General features: G+C 40.0%; 1 protein-coding gene across 2 annotated transcripts in view; it reads right to left on the bottom strand.

Moving 5' to 3' along the window:
• LOC143889974 (Tetratricopeptide repeat (TPR)-like superfamily protein) overlaps nucleotides 1-10,243 on the bottom strand; it is a 52,572-nt gene extending 42,329 nt beyond the window's left edge. Inside the window, exons 1-2 of one of the 2 annotated variants that reach the window (XM_077394409.1) lie at nucleotides 9,769-10,240; nucleotides 9,491-9,643 (exon numbers count right to left, since the gene is read on the bottom strand). In XM_077394409.1, coding sequence (XP_077250524.1) covers nucleotides 9,491-9,643; nucleotides 9,769-10,200 — 585 coding nt within the window. In that variant the 5' untranslated portion in view covers nucleotides 10,201-10,240. Of the gene's footprint in view, nucleotides 1-9,490; nucleotides 9,644-9,768 lie in introns of both variants that reach the window. The other variant, XM_077394410.1, reaches the window with a different exon arrangement.
• Between the last annotated feature and the right edge of the window lie 6,208 nt (nucleotides 10,244-16,451).

Raw genomic sequence — 16,451 nt, 5'->3', positions numbered from 1 at the left:
CTGATCTTATCTCGGATTCGTCTATTGTATTTAAGCATGTTAGGAGGTCAGCAAATGGTGAAGCTGACTCCCTTGCTAGATCTGGGGTTCATAGAGTGGGATTGGAGTGGTTTGACTATCTTCCTCCGTGAGATGTTTGTTTTATTGTTTTCTTTGTATTCCTTTGTAATCCTTTGTGCTCCTTGAGGACCATCTTGGTTCTCTTTTCAATATATTGCCATTTCAAAAAAAAAGGAATTATAATGTCTTATCATGCCCAGCGGGTATTTGCAATGCAAATGAGGCTGAAGCCAAGAGTCTACTCGTTGGACTTTGATGGTTCGAGGAGAACAATCTTGGACCACTGATTATTGAAGGTGATTCGGCTAATGTTATTGCGTTGCCGTCCAGTCGATGCAGTGGTCCTTGGCGCCTTTATCAGACCATTGATGCGATTAGGGATTTAGCTCAGATATTGCATCACCAGCTTACTCATAAGAGCAGATCTGCCAACTCAATGGCAGATGCTTTAGCCAAAGATGGGGCTAATCTTTCTAAACCCTGCAGTCTCTATCCATTGCATCCTGAGGCGCACATTTGAACTGAACCACGAATGTAATTGTGACGATGATTATCTTCTTTAAGTTTATATAGTGGGACTTCTTGCGCCTCCCCCCCCCCCCCCCCTCCCTCTTTGATCTTAATAAAAGTTATTCTTACCTTTCAAAAAAAAGATTGAATACAAATTTCTCCCCCCTAAAGATCTCTTCTTCCTCCTTCTACTCTCGTCTTCCCCTCTTCTTCTCCTCTTCTTCTTCTCTTTCTTCTATTTCTCTTCCCTTTCTTCTATTTCTCTTCCCGATCCTACATCAATTTGGTATCAACGCCAAAGATCCAAGAGTCTCTCAGCGAAAATCTTCCCATTTCTTGAGCAGCTTCTTTTATTCAAGCACAAAACTTGGCAGATCACAGAAGTTTCTGGTGCGTTTCTTTGCAAATCCATCCCAACAAAGACGTTCCTAGGCTGGTTTCACCGCAGTTTTTCTGGTTTGTGTTTGCCACAACAAACCTCTTCACAACACCTTTTATTTCTAGGATTTACTACAATGATGCAGATTGAAGGCCCAATAAGAGGCATATTCGCCCATTAGGATTTATTTACATGTTTTTTTATTTTCTAGGATTTTATTTCCATGTTATTTAGTTTCGAAGATTTTATTTTCATGTTTTTAGCTTTTAGGGCTTTTATTTATTTTCATGGAATTTTAATTCAACTGCCTATGTATAGGCCTTATGTAGTAGAGATTTTCAGTTTGGGTGAATAAAGATTCAATACAGATTTCTCCCCTCTAAAGGTCTCTTCTTCCTCCTATTATCTTTCTATTCTCTTCTTATTCTCTTCTTCTTCTCTTTCTTCTATTTCTTTTCTCTTTCTTCTTTTTCTCTTCCTGGTCCTACATCAATTTGGTATCAGAGTTGAAAATCCAAATCTCTCAGCAAAAATCTTTGCGTTTCTTGCGCAGCCCTTTTTATTGAGGCACAAAACTCTGCAGATCATAGAAGTTTCCAGTGTGTTTCTTTGCAAATCCATCCCAACAAAGACGTTCCTGGGCTGGTTTTACTACAGTTTTTCTAGTTTTTGTTTGCTATGACAAACCTCTTCACAACACCTTTTATTTTAGTCGATTCATCCCTCCAAAACATTTAGATTTTAATCTATGTTCGCACCCTAAATTTTGGCCCAATAACCCCTTAAAAACTCCCTAAGCAATCCCTTTTCCTTAAACTTAGATGCTTCAAGACCACCCTTTTCCCAACACCCAACAGTAGCAAACAAAAACTTCTATCCTTCAACACCCTCTCCTCTCTCCGTCCCTATCCCTTGATACCATACCAAAAAAAACATATATTGGTCCCAATCCCATCTCCACACCTTGAAACCCTAAGCCAGCCCCATTTCTCAGCCCAAACCCCTTCCAATTCCCTAATGCTCTGTTTGGTTGCTGGTAGATGTTGGGAGGATTTGGAGAAGAAGAAGTCAAAGGGAGATAAGAAGCAAATCAAAAGGAAATCGGTCAAAGGGGAGATTGAGAGCAAATCTAAAAGATGTTGTTTGGTTTGGCCAAGATTTGCCGAAGATTTGCCACTTCCTAATAAAACTCAAGAGATAAGATTTGCCCGAGAATTTCTCCCCTTTTTTCTTCGTTTTGGAGAAATTCATCGAGCGAATTTTCAGGGTTCCACGTCACCCGACAAGCGCCCAACATCCCCGGTGGTCAAACTCCCAATTTCGCTAAATTCGTTACCAAACACCCTTCAGCGAATCAGTAGAATTAAATTCCCTGCTATTTTTCTCAAAAAAAGGAAACCAAACAGAGCATAAGAGACCATCTCTCCTTTCACTCAACCACCAGCTCCATTATACCCATCGCAAACCATCTCTCCTTTCACGCATACAACAGCCATGTTTCCAGCCCATCCAACTCTGATCCGAAATGGAAAAAACAAAAAACGGGGGTCGTGCACCACCGTTGTCCTTCGTCGGAGCTTCCGTGTGCTACACCTCCGTCGTGCCTCGCCTCCGCCGTGTGCAGAGCCGTGGTGGAGGAGAGGAACCCAACTGGGTTTTCTCTTTCTGTTGAAGAAGAGAAGGAAACTCATGTTTCCTTTTTTCTGTTCTTTTTGTCAAAAGATACACCCCTTTTCCCTTGGGCACCCCACTTAGTTTAAGTGTTCCGTATCCACCTCCTTCTTTTCTCTCGAGCACCCCCCTCTTTAAGTAATATATATCCCCACCATTCTTCACTTGGACATCCCTCATTAATAAGTTACATACTATGATTTGTGGACACGGACACGAGTGTCGCATGTCGACACAGACACGGAATGTCGGACACAGCAAACCTCCAAAATTTAGAAACGGGGACATAGCTAAAATACAAATGATATATATGATACAAGAACAAATATTAGTTAAAGAAGAGCTAAAAAAGAGTTTATAATCAAAGAATAGTTAATAATAAAAGAGGTAAACGCATTACGCAGTAATAAAATAGAATGTCCCACTTGACACGACACAAAAACATGTCCACACACCCACATTAAGTCTAACACTTATAGCAATACATTTTAAAGTGTTCAACGGAGTGTCAACACGGGTGGACACATGTGTCGTGTCAAACACGGTAGGACACGTGTGTCAGAAGTAAATTCAAAGTGTCGGCCAAATCATAGGTTACATATAACTTGTTAGTGCCCCCCTCTTTTTCCCTTGGACACCCCTACTCAAGTCATTCACTTGATAGACTGTGAACCAAAAAAAAGGGGTTGCTCTCTCTCTCTCTCTCTCTCTCTCTCTCTCTCTCTCTCTCTCTCTCTCTCTCTCTCTCTCTCTCTCTCTCTCTCAGTGTGAAACAAGAGTTTCTTTTTCTCTCTCACATCTCACTCTCTACATTCTCTCACCTCATTCTCTCTCTTCTCTCTCTACAATTGGTTCTTCTTTTCTCCCATTTTTTTTCTATCTAATTTTTTTCTTATATCTAATTGCGCTCTTTCTTTATCATTCTTTCTCTCTCTAATTTCTCTCTCCCCTCCCACATATTCTCTCTAGTTTCTCTCTCTTCATTCAGGCTATTTCCGCTCGGAATTTGTCCGCGACTTCAACACGAAAGTTAAACTAGACGATCAGCAAAGTTCATCCATCTCATTTTTCAACACAACTATCAGCACATTTCCAGGAGAAATCTCAGCTGTCGATCGTGTTCCATCTTCAGATCAGCACCTTCCCGACATCCGATTTGAGATCTGCAAAAGGTAGTGTTTTTTTAACATGGCAGACAGATCATACAATTGATTTCATTTTTTGACACCGATCCCAATGGCTCCACGAGTTGTTCTGTATTTTGATGGGTACGACGATCAATATCTTCAAGGCTACACTCCCTATAGCTATTATGAGGATGCATGTCTACAGTGGATCTATGCTCTGGATGCATAGTACTACGGCTATGATCACCGAGCAACCATCTGCCGAGTTAGAGAAACTGCAAAACGATAATCCCAGTCGTTCTGGAGGTATGTGATGAGTTTATGAGTTTTTATTCGATTATTGGCATATCGGTATGAAAAAAGATTGATGCGTGAAGAAGCTGCTCGACGGGAAGAAGCCGCTAGACTTTCACAAGAAGCCGAAGTTCATGCAATATTGGAAAGGCTAGTGCATGACTTGGACAAGATGAAATTGACAACCCAATCAGCTAAGAAGGAAGTTGGTAACACTATTGAGGAGCCAGGTGCTAGTTTTGATGAGGCTGACGTCAATGAGTGACGATTTAGAGATTTCCCAATTGCCGACTACTAAGCATCTAGAGAACGAGCTTGACACTTCCACAGTCGAGGCAGATAATATGACAGAGCCACGTGAGGCTGATCCATTAACAGAGTCGACCGAGCACCGTCACGAGTCAGAGGCGAGTGACCTGACTGATGAGCCATTACTTGAGACGGGTGATCGATATCATATTAGGGAGGATTGCCCTATCATTGAGTCGGTTGAGCGAATTGTCGAGCTTCGTACTGACACAGAGGAGCTTGTTACGCAGATTGATCAGGAGGTCTTAGCATTTGCAGAGATTGGTTCAGCAGGATCAAATGAGACTACATAAGAGAGTATTATTGGAGAGTTTTGTTGAGGCTTGCTAGAGATTGAGCTTAAAAGCAGGGATTGATGCTACCCATGACCATCACTCTAGTCCAGGAGGAGTACATTACTATATTCTCTGTTGTATTACTTGTTAGGGAAGATTCATTTATTTATGATTCTCATGGATGATGTCTTCTATATCACTAGGCTCACGTTCCATACTACTTTCACAGATATCACGAGCGTTATATGGCATTCGAGGCTATGGCGGATTACGACTTCTACCACTATTGCTTATGTGGGCCGTTTACATATTTAATCCAGGAGGACTAGAACTCGAGGGCGAGTACTTCTCAAGAGGGGGAGAATGATGCATATTGTAGGCCCAATAAGAGGCATATTTGCCAATTAGGATTTATTTACATGCTATTTAATTTTTAGGATTTTATTTCCATGTCATTTAGTTTCTAAGATTTTATTTTCATATTTTTTAGTTTTTAGGGCTTTTCCTTTTTAGTAGAGATTTTCAGTTTACATGGAATAAATATTGAATCCAGATTTCTCCCCTCTAAAGATCTCTTCTTCCCCTATTCTTCTCTTCTTCTCCTCTTGTTCTTCCCTTTCTTCTATTTCTCTTCCCGGTCCTACATCATACTCTCTTTCCATAGGACAACTGCAAGTAATGATGCATTCCACAAAATTTTGCCCTTCTTCCTCCAAGGGACCAATTGCCAGCCGTCCAATAAATCAATGAGTGATATACCAAATCTACCTAAAATGCCGCTCCAAATCTCCAGAGCAAATTCACAGTGGACAAATAAATGATCTATTGATTACCCGTCATGTATACATAAAGCACAATGGTCAATAATCAGCATCTTTCGCTCCCTCAAAAAATCCACCATCTAAATTCACGGACGAAGAGCGGCCCAGCCAAACACACCCACCATGGGTGGGGCATAGATAGACCAAACCCTAGCTACACTGGGGTAGCAGGGCAAGACACGAGATATTGATAGAAAGACTTGGCGGAAAATTCCCCCAAAGTACTCAAGACCCATACCCTTATATTAGATCCATCCCTCTTTATATAGCATCCCTCAAGAATTTCAAAAAACCTGGTCACTGAATGTAATTCCCCGTCGAAGAAGTTTCTTCTGAAAGCAGGCATCATACTCTCTCCTCTAAAAGAAGTCCATAACTAATGCCTCCTTTAATGCTGTCACCACAAACAATTCTGAGAAATCCTTCAAAGGCACAGAGGAAGACCACTTGGCATGCATAACTAATGCCTCCTTTAATGTTGTCACCACAAACCATTCCGAGAAATCCTTTAAAGGAACGGAGGAATACCACTTAGCATACTGAAATCTTACTCTATCCCTAGGTCGGACTCTAAATCTAGTGCCTGCAAGAAATCGGTGCTTATATCTCATAATATCTCTCCACACAGTACAACCTGTTGGCCTAAAACTGACCTCTTGCTCCCGGTGCCCCACTAGGGAGCCATACGCTGTCAATTACTTTGGCCCAAAGTTACGACTCCACTTCCCCATACCTCCAAAGCCACTTGCCCAATAATGATTGGTTGACTTATCTAATCTTTTTTATTCCTAACCCTCCCACCTTACAAGGTTTGCAAACCTCCTCCCATCCAACTATTGGGATACCTCACTTCTCTCTGAACCACCCCATAGGTAACTCCTTTGAATTTGTTCAATTCTACTTATTAAACTGACAGGGCATTTAAATAAAGATAACCGATATATAGGAATGTTCGCCAAAACCACCTTGATGAGAGTTAGTCTACCACCCCTTGATACTAGATATCTTTTCCATGTGTCTAGCCTTCCTTCTACCCTTTCCACAATAGGGTACCAGTTAGATTTTTTGGGCCTACCCGCTCCAGTGGAAGCCTTAGGTAAGTAGAGGGAAGGTTATCCACCTTACAACCCATGATGACGGCTAGCCCTTAAATAATTGCCGCTTCCAAGTGAATGCCAAATATTTTAGACTTGTGAAAGATTGTCCTTTGGGACCGGTCACCACCGTATGATAGCTTTAAGGTTCATAACTTTTAAGGCATCCGGCGAACTAAAGAGCAAAGTGTCATTAGGAAACTGTAAATGAGAATCTCTATTTCAACTTGCCCAATTTTGAAGCCCTCAATCAGCCCGCATTCTCTGCCTTTTTCCAACTATCTGCAGAAGGATTCCGCGGCAAAGACTGAGAGGAAAGGGGATAATGGATCGCCCTATCTAAAACCACTCGAAGATTTGAAAAATCCTTTTGGGGATGAGAACCAAAAACCACGCAGAGGAGACACACTTCATAATCCACCTTCTTCATTTTGCCCCCAAAACCATTCTATGCGTCAGGTATCCCAAGCATTCCCATTCAACTCGATCGTAGGCTTTATCCATGTCTAGTTTGCAAACAATGCCATTCTCACCCACCTTTGAGTAGATGTCAACTACCTCATTAGCGACCAAGGAGCAATCAAGGATTTGTCTATCACTAACAAAAGCAGATTGACTATTGCAAATGACCATAGGAAGAATCATTTTGAGGCGATCGGCTAGAACATTGGCCAAGATCTTATACAAGCAACCAACTAGGATTATAGGGTGGAAATCACAAAAAGATGATGCTACTTTAACCTTAGGAATTAGAGCAATAAAGTGGCTCCCGTACATCTGTCAAGCTCCAATCCATCAAGAAGAATCTAAGTCCTCCTTAACATACTCCCAGCAAGATTGAAAGAAGGCTAGACAAAATCCATCCGGGTCCGGAGCTCAATTTCTTCCCAATGAGAATAGCCCCCGCTCAATTTCCTCTTCTGAGAATGGTCTCTCCAAGTTTCTAACATCCCCTCCTCAATTTGACTAAAATCCACCCCCCTCTGGGAATGGGCGAGTTTTTTCAGAAGAGTATAATCACTAATAGTAATCTACAATTTCATTTTTTATGATCTCTACATTTGTATTCTTTAGTTCTTAATTTATGCAACCAGTCTAAATTGTGCAATCCTACTCGTTGATCCAACGACAGGATTTACTTCAAAGTCTAGAGTCTAAATCCTTTCCAACATCAGCCACACATCCAATTTTAGGCTGATCAGACAGTAGAATCTGAACCCGATATTAGATCTGGATTGGTGATCTATGATTTTTACAGATCTGTACAATTTTGCCAAGATCAATGATCGGACATCTTGATCGCATTTTAGGGTTTTCTTTTAGCTTTGATTTAGATCTAAATTTCAGATTGATCAAATAGTTAAATTTGAAATTGTGTGAAGATCAGATCTGCAATTTATTGGATTCTACAGTTTTATTGTTTTTGCTCAGATCGGAGTCATGGTTTTAAATTTCGGTCGAAATACTCAAATTTCAGATTTCAACTGGGCCCGACACCGTAAGTACTTTAATTGGGTGTCGGCCCAGATTTTGGCCGAAATGTCAGGATTTAGGAAATTTCGGCCAAATTTCATTGTTAAACCACTTTTTCCGAAATTTCGACCAAAAATTCCCAAATTTCGGCCAAAATTTCTGCAATTTGGGAAACAATTCCGGCCACAACCGAAATTTGTTTTTTGTTCTTTTACTGAATTTCGGCCGAAACCGAAAAACTTGGGTTTTGATTGTGGCCGAACCGAAATTTCAATCCTTGATCAGAGATTGGAGGATCAGATCACGGTGAAAGTTGGATAACACCATCCTCTTAACCTGTTCTAGTAAATACATTAAGTATGAGAAGACCCAATGATCGGATATTTACCGATCCATCCATATCTTTTAAGCATAATAGAAGATCTGTCAATTTTGTGGCAGATAGATTGGCCAGGGATGGTGTGGGGAAACAAGGGTTGGAGATGTTTGATTTTCTACCTCCCTGAACTTTCTTTTCTTTTCTTTGTATCTTGTTTGTTTCTTGCTTGATATTTCCATTGTATTCCAGTTCACCAACTCGGTCTCCCTTTTTATTTTGAATGAATCAGCTACCATTCAAAAAAGAAGACGAGAACTGGTAAAAATATTTTTTTGCTGGAATTCTTTATTCACTCAGCAGTTGTATTATTTGGTCTAATCTACAGAGTCAACTCCATCATAGGCTAAACAATCATTTGGTCATGTCATTTTGGACTTTGCTCTAACTGAAGCCATTGCATTGTTTGCCCCAATGATGGCATTTCTGATCTCATGGGTATTCGGACAAAATGCTAAATTATTCTAGGAGAACTATAATGAGGACAACAAACCCACTCAAAGTAGCCTCTTCGGTGGTTCGAATCCATGACGTGGGCACATGCCATAAAGCAATGAAGTTATAATTGAATATATGAGAACAGTTTCCTTCTTTTCCGCTCGTCAAGTCCAAGACTGCATCTTACATGAATGGTCACGTGCCTGATTTCATGTTGTACTATGATACATACCTGTTATGGTGTTTATTCTGCAGCTAGAAAGAAGTTATCATATAGTTATTTATGTTAGGGTTGTGGGTGTTAGTTTTTATTATGTGTGATGTTAGTGGGTAAATGGGTTTATGATGTGGAGAGAGAATGGAGAGAGAATTTTACAGCAAATGAGACTTTGTTTTCACGAGAGTCACGGCTCCTGGGGAGAAGAAGAAAAACTTACAGCAACAAAGGAAACTTTGTTTTAGGAAAGTAACGGTTCCTCTAGAATTGAACCGTTTGGAGGTCAGGTTTCCTCAACCTCTTTCCCCCTCTTTTTCTAATTTTCCTTGTTTATTTGTGTCAAGGCCAATTAGGTATGTAACATACTAACTACTAATAACTGGCGATGAACTAAAGAATGACAAGAGTAATGACTGATTAGACAGTTGAAATTTGAAGACACTGACCTCTCCACCAAAGAGCGTGGGCCTTGGAATGATGGTGAGCGCGCCCTCTAAGAACTCAATCGAACGCCCATACATCCCCCTTCCGTACGCCCTCTGACCTAATTCGAACATCAACTTTGCAGTCTCCCTCCTCTCAGCCTGCTCCTTTGCCAGCTACTCGTACAACCCAACACAGACACACTTGCTCTTTACTCCCCACATTCATAACAAAACAAAAAAAAACCTCACAGAAAGATAAAAAGAGAAAAAATGTCAGGTCAGGCTCATTCCATACAAACCTTTTCAAGCTCCTTTCTGACTCTGTTCTTCTTCTCTTCTTCTGTCTCTTCTTCTCCTTCTTCAACTCGACTCTGTAATTCCTCCGCTCTCTTCTCCAATTCCTTCATCTCTTGGATCTCTTTAACCCTCTTTCGCATTTCATTTTCCCAGTCTTTGTTGTCACCGTTGTTGTTTTCTTCGTCGCTCGAACCGTTGTCATAATCAACGGCGTTGGCTTTCGAATTAGACTTTCGCTTTCCGATTCTGGAATTTCTGTTTTCGGCCTCGAATTCGAAGAGCTTGATGGTGGAGAGATTTATGAGGATGGGATCTCTTTTGGGGGAATTCGAGACCAGGTCGATGGTGCCCTGACGAGTTTTTCGATCTGGCAATACGATTCTGGGAGGGTTTGGATCTAGTAGCAAGCCCAAGTTGCCGAGCAGAACAGCCATGCTCGGATTTCTTTCCAGATGGGAAGAGAAGAAAAGAAAAGAAAATGGGTGGATGGAGCAAATATCATGAGATTAAGAAGATATTTTCCGTTTTCTCAAACGAGCCGAGCCGAGCTTGGCCAGCCTCGGCTCGGCTCGGTCAGGCTCGGCGGAGCTCGCGAGCCTTACCGAGCTCAAGTTATATTAAGTTCACACCCTCATCTTCCCTGCACAGCCCTATCTAGTGTAATTTGACTACTTTTTTTACACTATGTGGGGTGGTCCAAGTAACAAATGGGGTTTCAAAAATAAAGTGACATATTTTGCCTCCCCCTTTCACTCCCTAGACAACCCTTTTAGTGTATATATTAATATATAATATGAGGAAACTGTTGGTGAGCTTAAACTCACCAAACTTATGGTGAGCTTAAACTCACCAAACTTATGGTGAGCTAGCTTGCCCAATCACATAGGGGCCCACTTTGTTAGGATGATCCAAACCATTCATTTGAAAGTCCCTTACATAGATGGGGGTGTACCAAAAATCAGCTCCATAGGATCATCCTAACCCCTCCATTTGTGGAGGACAAAAATGGACAGACACAAATCTGCCTCATTTTTGTCCTCCACAAATGGAGGGGTTAGGATGATCCTATTGAGCTGATTTTTGGTACACCCCCTATCTATGATAAGGCCTTGCAAATGAATGGTTTGGATCACCCCCCAAAATGTGGGACCCATGTGATTGGGCAAGCTAGCTCACCATAAGTTTGGTGAGCTTAAGCTCACCAACAGTTTCCTCATATAATATATATATATATATATATATATATATATATAGAGAGAGAGAGAGAGAAAACTGTTTGTGCGCTTAAGCGCATGAAATATTGGTGCGCTGAAGGTGCGTTTCAATGTGCGTTCTGGTCATCGTAAGAAAATCGAGGGTTTTGAAAATCCAACGAAGCTCTCTCTCTCTCTCTCTCTCTCTCTGAAACCCTTTCTTCTCCAACGAAGAAAGTGAAGAAAACCCAACCTTCACCACACTCTCTCTCTCTCTGTATCTCTTTCTTCTCTCTCATTTTTTTGAAGAAAACCCAAAACCATTTCACCGCACTCTCTCTCTCTCTCTCTCTCTCTGAAGTGGGTTTTCCATACGCTGGTTTCAAGTGGGTTTCGAAATAAGAAAAACCACCTTCTTCCATATGAGAAATGTCGGTGGGTAAAAAAACCCAAACCCAAATCCATCGCAGACGCAGACTCTCTCTCTCTCTAAGTCTCTCTCTCTCATAGCATCTCTTCTCTGCTGCAAGTGGGGTTTTCCGTAACCACTGAGGTGAGTTTTCCAGACGCGGACTCTCGCTCTCTCTCTCTCTCTCTCTCTAAGTCTCTCTCTAAGTGGGTTTTGGAAATACGAAAAACCCCCTTCTTCCATGCCTCGGTGTCGTTCTGTAAAAAAACCCAAACCCAAACCCAAATCCATCGCAGACGCAGACTCTATCTCTCTCTCTCTCTCTCTCTCTCTCTCTAAGTAACGAAATCGAGGGTTTTTGTGAGAAAACCAGAAAAACCCTCCTTCTTCCAAATCGAGGGTTTTTCTTCTCTCGTTCTGTAAGTCTCTCTCTCTCTAACTCTCTGTCTCTCTAAGTCTCTCTCTCTCTAACGAAATCTCTGCTGCAAAAACGTGGGTTTGAAAACCAGAAAAACCCCCTTCTTCGAAATGAGAAACGATCTGTAAAAAAAACCCAAATCGATTTCACTTCTAAATTCATCGTCTTAGCAGCAACTTTGTTTGGGATTTTGAAAGGTTTATACATTTCTATAAGTAATAATCTTGATTTGTTTTGAGATTTCTGTTTGCTTTACAGGAACAGTTTTAAGAAAAACATGTCATTAAGATGGTCTTATTCCTTGCTGTCTTTCAATGGAAATTTCATCTGGTAGCCTGTTCTGATTTTTTTGTTTTATCTTGTTCTGACATCGTTTTTGTTTTGGATTTTAAGAACTAATGCCTTCCTCAACCAATGCAAGTGGGACATCAAGCCATGGATTGGAGTCGAACTTATGTCATTGTAAACAACCACAATCACTAGTTCGAAGAATCACTAGGACCAACGTAAACAATAACCAAGGGCGGCCGTTTTGGGCATGTGCTGTGAGTAAACTTGCAATTCTCTACTTCTTATCTATTTTCTTTTTTGAAAAAGTTGTTGGAAAACTTGTGGGAATGTAATATTTAACTAACATGCAGAGCCGCAGTTGCAAATATTTTCGTTGGGATGACGAGGCCTGGACATGCAGGGAGGTAAGGTCCCATAACGAATGCGCAGATCGTGGTGAGAAGGGGATAAACGAAGAACGCATCAAAGCACTTGAGAATGAGATCACCTTCCTGAAGAATGAGATCGGCTTCCTGAAGAATGAGATCGACTTCCTCAAGAATGAGAAATGAGATAGCCTTTCTCAAGAATGAAAACAGCTTCCTTAAAGTCTTAGGAGTTATAGGAATTTTGTTTTTCTTCTACCTTATTCATGTTAAAGCTTGAAATTTCGATGTGTGAAGTATTGTTCTTTGTAGGGTTTCTTAGGAATGTGAATTGTAAGCTTGGTACTATAAACTCTCCCCTTTTCCTTTAAACTTGCATCTTTTCTTAATGCATCTCTTCTTAGACTTTGGCTTTTCATTCTATCTACCTGTATTTTTTGTATGTTGTTTTCCTATTTGTTCCCTTTTATTTAGTAGTTCTGTTTGTTTCTATGAGTACAATAGGGCGTAATTGCTGCGCTCTGAAGCGTCTGAATTTGGAGGTTTTTCCCATAAGATCCCATATCTGGTGGGGATTTTGGCAGTTTTCTTTTTCGTCCTTCTAATAGGACCCTTGTGCCATGTGAGATGAAGGGAAAATAAAGAGCTTTCAACACTATCATTGTTTCAATAAAATGAGTTCATTATGTACTGCATGGGTTTGTGAACATTGTTTCAAAACAATGGGTTCCAAATGTACTGCATGGGTTTGTTTGTTCAATTCACTACCAACAGAGATGCGAAGACAACATTATTGGAGCTAAAGTGAAGGCCTCTTGAAGGCCCATGACAGCTGACAATTTCTTGTGAGGCTTTGAATAATGAATTCATCTCATTACACAGAAAAGGTTCCACATTTCAGCATCCAAACCAAGGAAAGGTGGAAAGATCTAAAGAGGAAGTGATGGATTTTTAAAGGTTTGTCTGAAAGCTGTGGGGCAGTTGAAAGGTGCAAAGGGTACTTTCTGACATTTATAAAGGCACCATCTTTCTGTGGAAAAGGTCCAAGGGTGCTTTCCCCATTATAAAAGAAAACAGTTACCCTCTATCTCAAATTTGCTTTTGTTCTTTTCCATGGAAAAAATAAAATGTGTACAAATTTGAGGATAACATGGGCTGTTTTTTACCATTTGCGTCATGGGTTTTCCTTGTTACCCCTCCTCACTTGTGAAAAGGGCTATTTGGAACAACCATAAGTGAGAGCTGTGAGAGAGTAGGGCAGCCAAGGAAAGGGATGACCTGTGAAGAGGGTTACAAAGAGAACAACTAGAGTGACTACAACAAAGTGGGCAGTTTAAGACAATTGTTGTGGAGCATGATGGAATACTACGATTCTAAGTGGTTTAAGGGCATAGTGTTCCATCAGTCTTGGGCTTTTCGCATATTGGTTAGTTACCTAACAACCAAACTGTTGTTCCACCAGTCTTGGGCTTTTGCTGTATTGGTTACTAATTAGTTACCTAACAACCAAACTGTTGGTGGTGATTCTTTTAGGCATGGCATCTGTTCCGTGAAATGCCCAAAAGAGTCTCAAATGAGATTTAATTGGAGAAGACAAAACCCAGTCTTCATAAAACACAAATAAATCAAGAAAAGATACCCAAAAATTACTAGTTTCAATTAATGTTTATTTGTCAACTCATTACACAAGGCTCATTCTTTGCTACACACACAGTATGTAAATTAGGCAAGGGGAGACAAATCTTGATGAAGCATCTAACTCAATACATGTTCTCTTCCTTTCCTGTTTTAGCATTCCAGAGCATTACTGAAACAAGCTCCTAATGGGTCTCCACTTCAAACAAGCTTTATTCTGCACACAGTAGAAGAAGTCATTGCATCTAGTAAGGGGTATGGTAAAAAAACAACCAAGAAAAGTATAGAGAAAATGTGTAGGAAGCACCAAAAGCAAAAAATATAGCCAAAATATTCCAGCTGAAGATCAAATTTATTAGACCATATTGTCTAATAAATGCATGTTGTATATTAGACCATATTGTCTTGTATGGCATGTGTCCCTTACAATCCACATAAAGTGAAGCGATGCCGGGTTGCAAATGATACATCCCCCATATCACGTAGCGCCATGCTAAAAATTAATGGTATGGACAACATTTCATATCATTTCCCTCCACTGAAGTGTTGGTACCGGTATTATCAAGGGCTAGCAATTGGTGTGGAGTAAAGATGGATTTGTGAGTAATTGTAATTTTGAATCTTGAAATAGAAGCCTATGATTTTAGGCTTATCATTGAGTAGTTGCATTTATGTTCCTATAATGGTACAAGTATCATGAAGATTAACGATATTGATTTTGAATTCATGTTTCTTCTACTGAAAATATGATTAAAAAGACTATTGACCATTGGAATTTCTTCTCCAGTCACTCTAGGCAAAAGAAGACCTATATTACACAAGTGTTGGGATAACTTATTTATTGGATTAGGCTCATATGTAAGGCCTAGTAATTGTCCCGGCAAAAATGTTTAACCTGTGTGAAGATTTGATATCTGATAACAGATAAAGACACACAAAATTAATCACACTGCTAGTGGGAGAGATGGAACTAAGAAACTACAAATCAAATCATCACAACAACTACTACTTAAGGAATAGATTGGGTGATGTACCCCCATCCCATCCTGCTATATTGCGATGCACGGGACGAAAAAAGTAAATGATTCATAACAAAATGTGGTAAAAAAGTTTTAGAAAAAGAAATTGAAAGAAGTAAAAGTTGTTTAAAAAAATAAAATGCATACATAAAAGGGTGGAAAGTAGGTTATGCCCATGAGTTTTGAATTCTTTTCATTAAGTGAACAGTCTCTATGCCAATTGCATTGTTCCTGCATCCATCAAATGATAGCTAAAAGTGATATCTTATATGATTCTTACTCAGAACTGAGAAGAATCGATCAAGAAAATCAGAATAGTTCAGACACAGAAGAAAGAAGAAAAAGAAGAATAGGGAAAAAGGGGAAAGATTTTCTTTATTCAATGATCCTTTGGCTTCAGGACTGACATTACAGTTTGTTACAACTTTTATAGATCATAACTAACTAATATACTTTCTTTTAATGCTAAAAGCCAAAAGACAATAGAATTAGTAACTACTAATATCTTGTGCTATTAATGACATTTTATTTGCTGACCTAATCCTTCATCCAAGCTAGCTGCTGCTTCACCCTTGTATCTCTACTCTTGTCATAATGCTCAGCTTGACCTTCCACTCCCTCTTCATAGTTAGCCACCTCTATCTTCCCATTACTCTGATTACCTTCCTGTTCAACTTCCACCCTGTTGCTATCACTGCCCAACCCCTGGAAATTGACCTTGTCCTCAAGGTTTAAGTGTGGATAATCAATTTGAAGGGATGACAAATTTTTCCAAGGAGTGTCTTCTAGTAACAACCCACTCCACTGGATAATTACTTGTGTGACTGGTTTGCCTTGCTGAAGTACAATTCTTGTTCCCAAGATAGCTTAATGTGAAATCAATGGTTGATTATTAACACTGTGTTCAGATAATGTGCAAACTGACTGTGGTGTTGGACCATAAAAGGGTTTGAGCTGTGAAACGTGAAATACATGATGAATTCGACTATCTTCAGGTAGCTTTAGCTTATAAGCAAGTGGTCCTACTTTCGCCAAAATCTCATATGGCCCATAAAATCTTTTGCTTAACTTCTGAGATGTTCGACTAATTAAGAATGTCATAGATGCGATGGCCTACACAAAGTTGGTATGAAATGCACTAACTCCTAACAACTAAGTTAGACTTTGTCCTTGCATAAGTACAAGTTCAGCAAAAATCTTCATGTACAAGCTAATATTGTGAGTAATGAGAATGATAAGAGGACAGCGATACAGATTATGAGTACCAGACAAGCAAGTAGAGCACAAAATAGAAATTTTCTGAATTGCTCAGTGTAAAAATTTTGCACTGCCAATAGGATTTTGGTTTTCAAAAG

The sequence above is a fragment of the Tasmannia lanceolata genome, unplaced genomic scaffold (genome assembly GCF_043159265.1).
Source record: "Tasmannia lanceolata isolate RefF3 unplaced genomic scaffold, GAP_Taslan_0.1 ptg000013l, whole genome shotgun sequence".
In the NCBI taxonomy this organism is placed as follows: domain Eukaryota; kingdom Viridiplantae; phylum Streptophyta; class Magnoliopsida; order Canellales; family Winteraceae; genus Tasmannia; species Tasmannia lanceolata.
Note: the sequence above shows the minus strand (reverse complement) of the source record. Positions and strands in the feature narration are given on the sequence as shown.